Raw genomic sequence first — 8,094 nt, forward strand, 5'->3', positions numbered from 1 at the left:
CGCAGCGGAATCCGCAGAAAGAATTGACATGTCAATTCTTTCTGCGGTTTCAAAACCGCACGGAAAAATCCGCACCGTCTGCACTGCGCTTTTTTATTCCCATAGGGAATAATGGTACTGTACACCGCAGCAAAAACTGCTGCAGACCCGCTGTGGCCAAATCCGCTGCGGAACCGCAGCTGAATCCGCAGCGTGTGCACACACCCTGAGGGGTTGTGTCCCATATTGCATTTATCTTACGTAATCCTATAAAAAGTAATTGGACCATGTCTGGTAGGGTTCCCTCGTCCCGGACAGGCAGAACCCTATAGAAATAAAAGCAAAGAGGCCGCTGTGAACAGTATCTGCCAACCATAAATCAGGGGACTGGACGTCTGACTTGTTCACGGTTGCGCTGTAAGCCCTGTCGCGTAGAATAACAATTCTACAAGTTAAAGGGTTATTGCCAAGAGAAGTTATTCCCTATCCATAGGACAGGGGATAACTTGCTGATCGCTGGGGCCCCCCGGTGATCCTGAGAACTAAGCTCCAGAGCCCACCAGTCTTTGCAGCCCTGTCCTGAATGGAATGGAGGGGTTTATGCCCAACTTCCACTGCCTTCATTGTGTATGGGACTGTCGGAAATTATGCCCCGTCATCTGCGCAGTAATGAGACGTGATGTTAGTTTGTCATTTTGTGCTCATGTTGTCAGAATTAAAATTGCTTTATTAACAGCATTTTATTTTCTTAGTGTTGTAAAAGTTTTGTTTTTTTTTTTCTCCATGCAGATGCTGTTGAACTTGCACAAGAAAAGCTGGATGGAGGGGCTTACACTTCAAGACTACAGTGAACACTGTAAACTCAATGAGACGGTGGTGAAGGAGATGTTAGAACTTGCCAAGAATTATAATAAGGTATCCGGTACAAGTTTTAAGACTTTGTCCATCTTAGTACATATGGAAACTTCTATGGATCGCCTATTCATTAAAGGCCATCAATAGTGTTGATACGGATCGATTTGCAGGACCCGATCGAGCGGACGGGTTATCGATCTGTGACCGCTGGATTGCAGTCCAGCAAACCGCCTCCTATCTGACGGTATCCGCAGCTCTTCTTTTGATTAGCGTCATGCCGCAACTATGTCTTCACGCCAGACTGGGCAATCAAAATGGATATGGGAAGCCGTCCGGTAAGAGGCGGTTTGCAGGGCTCCCATCCGACGGTGATAATTACTGTTGCAGCCGCTGTCATGTGAGTTGATTCTTGCCATCTCTAGCCATTAATATTCAAGTTATGGAAAACCCTATTAAGGTTAGTAAACACCTTTTTGGGATTTTTTTTTTTTTTTTATAAAACACCCTTTAACTTATTTAACTCGGGTCCTCTGACCACATGGAAGTTGAGCTGAACATTAATGTGGTCATAAATCGGCATAGAGGAGCTAAGTCAGATAAAAGTGTTATGAAGTCCTGCTATAAGAATGAGCTTACTGACTGATTCTTAGTTAACTTAATTCTGCTGCTAGCATTGTGCAGGGAATAAAGACAAAATGGTTCAACATTTTCAATGAATACCCAATTGTAAAATGTATTTGTAGCCAAAAATGCATGCATTTAAATTTTATTAAAAAAGAACGTTTGCCTTCTATATCTTCTGTCTATTGCTGTCTGCAGAATTGGTTAACTGATAAACGCTCATCAAAACGAGCTCACTGTCAGATACTCCAGCTCATTCTGCAAGTAGCAATGTGCAGGGAAAAGAACTGCCAAAACAAGCCAAACAGTGCAACATTTTTAATGGAGCTCAATAGAAAAAATGATTTTGGGCCCAAATTATATGCATGTATCGATCTATCTCCTTGGAGGTCTCCAATTCCTTTTAAGTAAAATATTTACTCCATCGCTCTATTTCTCCAGTTCAGTGACTGATGGGAGAGTTTACGCTCTCAATTAAATTGAAGTGGGTAAAATGGCGCTGTGTTCCCCTCTCTCGGTCTGCACTTTCTCTCCCCTGCTCTGCCTGTGCCCCCCCCATCAGTCTGTTCGCTCCCCCCTTCCTCGCCGGCCTGTTCTCTTTCCCTTCCTCGCCGGCCTGCACGCTTTCCCTTCCTCGCCGGCCTGCGCTCTTTCCCTTCCTCGCCGGCCTGCGCTCTTTCCCTTCCTCGCCGGCCTGCGCTCTTTCCCTTCCTCGCCGGCCTGCGCTCTTTCCCTTCCTCGCCGGCCTGCGCTCTTTCCCTTCCTCGCCGGCCTGCGCTCTTTCCCTTCCTCGCCGGCCTGCGCTCTTTCCCTTCCTCGCCGGCCTGCGCTCTTTCCCTTCCTCGCCGGCCTGCGCTCTTTCCCTTCCTCGCCGGCCTGCGCTCTTTCCCTTCCTCGCCGGCCTGCGCTCTTTCCCTTCCTCGCCGGCCTGCGCCCTTTCCCTTCCTCGCCGGCCTGCGCTGTTTCCCTGAGTGTTGGGGTCCCCATGCGGTGGGCTCTTGATTAGTATCTGAGTCTGTAGCGTGTTGTCATTTCAGTCCTTGTTTTCTAATGTGGCTGCTGCCAGTGGATTGGAGGGGGTGTCAGGCATGGCATTGAGACACTTTCTCTGTAGCTTTGAGAGACATGAAGGTGACATCTCTCTTGTGCTTTCAGTGTCACAGTCTGCGTTAGGCGGGGGGAAAATAGTTTTTTTTTTTTCTTTCTTTCTGCAAATTTGATAGGTGCACATTTCCTTATTTGAAAGCTTGTAGAAATCCCGAGGAAGGAGCGCGACAGTCATATATTTATTTTGCTGCTAAAAAATGTAACGATACAGATAGAAACGTACAATGCATTTACAGAAGGGAACGCTGATGTCTGTGTTATTTATTTTGTTACATCCATCATCTCATATTGTAAGATTTCTACTTGTCTGTAAATGTGGACTTGCCTACGTCTTGTAGCCCCTTTTATTATGCTACATGGATGGTTTGGAGTGAAAGGTTGGAAACCTTCTGGGTTTTATTTTCAGATCAGAATCGCCTTAAAGAGGTTGTCTCGTGACTGACATTAATGGTCTATGCACGGGATGTGTCATAAATGTCTAGTTGATGTGGGTCCCAATTCTAGGACCGGTTCCTATTTCCACAATGCGGGTTCCCTCCAATTCCTTGTTCTAAATAGCGGAGTGATGAGATATGGCCACACTGGATTCAGTGGTACGGCTGGCCCAAATTCAGCTGAGACGTTTGACCATTAGGCGTAAGGGATATATTATTTATGTATCTCAGAAGTAGATGCCGAATAATTGACCCACTCTTATCTCCAGAATGTGTCCCCTGATCCTCAGTTCCGATTGGTCAATGTGCCGTTCTCTCAGTTGGCATCTGCAATTATTAGACATTTATACTGTATCCCCTGATCCTTCTTTCCAGGTGGGCAAAGTGCTACACTGTATTAAGCAGTGAGCTTGAGGGTGCTGAGCATGTTCGTATCGTATGTGCATGACTTTGCCAAGGAAGCGCAGCTATTTCTCCTGTCTCTGCGGCACTAGTTGGAACAGGGGGTTTGGGTGATCCCATTACTGGAGTTGGGATCCGCGTTTAATAGACGTTTACATCATATCCCCTTTAAGGCTATGTTCACATCACCTTTGGCCCTCTAGGATACACGCAGTAGGCCGATAGACTTTATAGAGTTTTTTTTTTTTTGCATCTGCCATGCTGGTGTACTTTGATTTCATTACTGTCTGCAGCAGTAGGTGCAGCATCATACAAGTCAATTTTTCAGGAAAGGAGTGTGACCTCTCCGGTACCCTTGTGAAGCCGGGAGGCCGCTTTCTGTAGCACACCTCTTCTGCTATCACTATTTTTTATCTTTTTAAACCTTTGCAAATTATTTTCCTCACTTGTTTTCAGGCTGTGGAAGAGGAAGATAAGATGACGCCCGAGCAGCTCGCCATTAAGAATGTTGGTAAACAGGTAGGTGACCTCTGTACTCCACCTCGGAAAGCGTCAGAATAGTAGTGGCAGTGAAATGACTTTGAGTAGTTCTTTTGCCAGCTCCATCTCCAGCCCGTTACCAATTTTAAGGGGCGTTGTGAATATGGTTTCTCTGAATCATACAATGAAGTGTTAAACTACTTTCTAATTTACTCCCAGATCCTCGTTATTTTCAGGATTTTGATTATCAGTGAATGGAAAAATGATTTATATTCATAGAGCAAAAACTGTAGAGTCCCAGAGCGTCACACACGTCTGCAGCCCGACACTATCTTTCAGTGCATGTAAGGACGATCCGTCTGCGATTGTTGTATTTAGATCACACAGGATTGCCAGTACTATTACTGCTTATGATGCTGCAGTTTCTGTGCTGTTGCCTATGTATTAAATGCTGTGAGAGGGTACAGGGCATAGGAGGGGTATGATGCTGCAGTTTCTGTACTGTAGCCTATGTATTAGATGCTGTGAGAGGGTAGAGGGCATAGGAGGGCTATGAGGCTGCAGTTTCCGTGCTGTAGCCCATGTATATTGTGAGATAGAGGGCACGTGAGGGGTATCATGCTGCAGTTTCTGTGCTGTAGCCTATGTATTAGATGCTGTGAGAGGGTAGAGGGCATAGGAGGGGTATGATGCTGCAGTTTCTGTGCTGTTGCCTATGTATTAGATGCTGTGAGAGGGTACAGGGCATAGGAGGGGTATGATGCTGCAGTTTCTGTGCTGTTGCCTATGTATTAGATGCTGTGAGAGGGTACAGGGCATAGGAGGGGTATGATGCAGTTTCTGTGCTGTTGCCTATGTATTAGATGCTGTGAGAGGGTACAGAGCATAGGAGGGGTATGATGCTGCAGTTTCTGTGCTGTTGCCTATGTATTAGGTGCTGTGAGAGGGTAGAGGGCATAGGAGGGGTATGATGCTGCAGTTTCTGCACTGTAGCCTATGTATTAGATGAAGTGAGAGGGTTGAGGGCATAGGAGGGGTATGATACTGCAGTTTCTGTACTGTAGTCTATGTATTAGATGCCGAAAGAGGGCACAGGAGGGGTATGATGCTGCAGTTTCTGTGCTGTAGCCTATGTATTTGATGCCGTAAGAGGGTAGAGGGCACAGGAGGGGTATGATGCTGCAGTTTCTGCACTGTAGCCTATGTATTAGATGAAGTGAGAGGGTAGAGGGCATAGGAGGGGTATGATGCTGCAGTTTCTGTACTGTAGTCTATGTATTAGATGCCGAAAGAGGGCACAGGAGGGGTATGATGCTGCAGTTTCTGTGCTGTAGCCTATGTATTAGATGCCGTAAGAGGGTAGAGGGCACAGGAGGGGTATGATGCTGCAGTTTCTGCACTGTAGCCTATGTATTAGATGAAGTGAGAGGGTAGAGGGCATAGGAGGGGTATGATGCTGCAGTTTCTGTACTGTAGTCTATGTATTAGATGCCGAAAGAGGGCACAGGAGGGGTATGATGCTGCAGTTTCTGTGCTGTAGCCTATGTATTAGATGCCGTAAGAGGGTAGAGGGCACAGGAGGGGTATGATGCTGCAGTTTCTGCACTGTAGCCTATGTATTAGATGAAGTGAGAGGGTTGAGGGCATAGGAGGGGTATGATGCTGCAGTTTCTGTACTGTAGTCTATGTATTAGATGCCGAAAGAGGGCACAGGAGGGGTATGATGCTGCAGTTTCTGTGCTGTAGCCTATGTATTAGATGCCGTAAGAGGGTAGAGGGCACAGGAGGGGTATGATGCTGCAGTTTCTGTGCTGTAGCCTATGTATTAGATGCCGTAAGAGGGTAGAGGGCACAGGAGGGGTATGATGCTGCAGTTTCTGTGCTGTAGCCTATGTATTAGATGCCGTAAGAGGGTAGAGGGCACAGGAGGGGTATGATGCTGCAGTTTCTGTACTGTAGTCTATGTATTAGGTGCCGTAAGAGGGCACAGGAGGGGTATGATGCTGCAGTTTCCGTGCTGTAGCCTATGTATTAGATTCTATGGGGGTAGAGGTCACAGGAGGGGTATGATGCTGCAGTTTCCGTGCTGTAGCCTATGTATTAGATGCTATGGGGGTAGAGGTCACAGGAGCGGTATTATGCTGCAGTTTCGTTCTATAACCTATGTATTAGATGCTGTGAGAGGGTAGAGGGCACAGGAGGGGTATGATGCTGCAGTTTCTGTGCTGTAGCCCATGTATTATATTCTGTGAGATAGTAGAGGGCACAGGAGGGCTATGAGGCTGCAGTTTCTGTGTGTTAGATGCTGTGAAGGGAAGGTAGAGGTCACAGGAGGGGTATGATGCTGCCGTTTGGGAGGGTGGAAGGGGCAGACATCCAAAGCAAAAAGTTGCTACAAAAAATGGAAACTGTGATACTGTAACTTCTGTTGACACCACTTTGCTTTTTCCAAGCTCCCAAGTTGATTGCCATTGTAGTCAGCAAAACCATTTTCTGTGATTAGACGACCCTAAGTTTGCATTCATATGTTTGTATCAAGCTAAAGTGTACTTACTCTTTCACAAAACTTTGACACATCCTAAGAGACTTGTCAAAAGTTTGGATTGATGGGTGTCCTAGTTCTTAAACCCCCACTGATCACTAAAATGAAGGAATAGAAACACTTGGCTTCATCTACAGTGCTGTGCAAATTAATTGCGACAAAGCATTTTTTTAAGTAAAATCGTAAGTTGGTTACCAGTCAGTGATTCAAACCAGTTTTAACTGCTTTGAACTGGCACTCACACCTGTTCAAAGCAGTTAAAACTGGTTTGAATCACTGACTGGTAACCAACTTACGATTTTACTTAAAAAAATGCTTTGTCCCAATTAATTTGCACAGCACTGTAGGTTCTCAGACTTTCTGTTGTACCGCCATCTTCGGTCTCTAAGGAGAGCAGCGCTCGGCAGAGTTTCTGCCCCTTTAAGCGATCACTCGGGGCTCAGCACCTGGAGCCAATCAGAACTGACATGTCAAAAGTTTTGTAAAAGTGCAGCTAACTTGATGCTGCTGTTACATACACCATGTTGACTATTTTTATCTTTCAACTCTCACAGGATCCCAAACGTCACTTGGAGGAACATGTGGATGTTCTGATGACCTCAAACATCGTCCAGTGTTTAGCAGCCATGTTGGACACAGTCGTATTTAAATAGCGGTTTCGTGAAGCGCTCCTCTTTTGTTTTGCTTAAGTGGTTTATGTATGGAGACCACAGTCGGCCTTCCAGACAGTCACGTTCCTTCATAATATGTTGTATCTGTTGCAGTCAGGTTCATTTCTGAGGTTGGTTTTGATATATTTCCTGACGTTGACTCTTTTATTATGAAATGAACCTATTCTGGTGAAATCCTCTGTAGATAACGGGGTTATATGGACACGAATCAGGCATGCATCCGGTGCCGTGGAAATAATGCTCGTTCTGTACCAGTTATCAACTATTTCACTTTGCTCAAAGACATCCAAGAACATGAACTGCAGCCTCAGATGGGGACATCTGGCACTGGTGATGACCTGGGAGCAGCACAGTAACACCTCCCCAACTCCCCACCTAATTACTTCTACTCCTAAATGTCAGGGACGTTCCAGACTACAAAGTTCTTTAAACATTCTTGTATTAAGTCTGCATTTATTATTTGGGAAATCCATGCTGCTGCTGTCGCTGCATAATAAAACTACAATTACACCTTTCCCGTTCTTTGTATTGTTTATTTTCTCCTTCGTCTCATTGGGGGACACAGAGACTGTGGGTGTGTGCTTCTGCCGTCTGGAGGCCGACACTAAGTATACAAAAAAAGAGTTAGCTCCTCCTCCGCCGCATACACCCTCGCCCCCAGGCCGGGCGTAACTCAGTTTTTTGCTTAGTGTCTGATGGAGGCACACGCAGTCTGGAGCTCCAGACTAGATTTTTTTTTTTTTTTTTTTTCTCCCTTTTCTATGAAGATAAGACAGGGGCGACGGATCCTATAGAGAGGGTCCGATCTCCCCAAATCATCAACGGGCGACCACGTGTGAGTAACCCTCCACGTGTCCTCTCCCGCACCGAGGGACACATCTGGGACTTTTTCCCAGACAACCATTTTTCTTTTTTATTTTGTAAAGAGGGGCAACGCATCCTGATAAGAGGATTTGGTTTCCCCATAACCTCAACAGGCGAGCACGTGTTAGCAGAACCCAGG

General features: G+C 46.0%; 1 protein-coding gene across 1 annotated transcript in view; it reads left to right on the top strand.

Annotated features, from left to right (window-relative positions):
- PSMD14 (proteasome 26S subunit, non-ATPase 14) overlaps positions 1–7,606 on the top strand; it is an 86,047-nt gene extending 78,441 nt beyond the window's left edge. The window contains exons 9-11 of the mRNA XM_073545731.1: positions 769–894; positions 3,855–3,917; positions 6,975–7,606. Coding sequence (XP_073401832.1) covers positions 769–894; positions 3,855–3,917; positions 6,975–7,073 — 288 coding nt within the window. The 3' untranslated portion in view covers positions 7,074–7,606. The remainder of the gene's footprint in view (positions 1–768; positions 895–3,854; positions 3,918–6,974) is intronic.
- Positions 7,607–8,094: the final 488 nt, after the last annotated feature.

This window comes from Dendrobates tinctorius, unplaced genomic scaffold (genome assembly GCF_039654945.1).
Source record: "Dendrobates tinctorius isolate UK_male_01 unplaced genomic scaffold, ASM3965494v1 ptg000143l, whole genome shotgun sequence".
Lineage (NCBI taxonomy): Eukaryota > Metazoa > Chordata > Amphibia > Anura > Dendrobatidae > Dendrobates > Dendrobates tinctorius.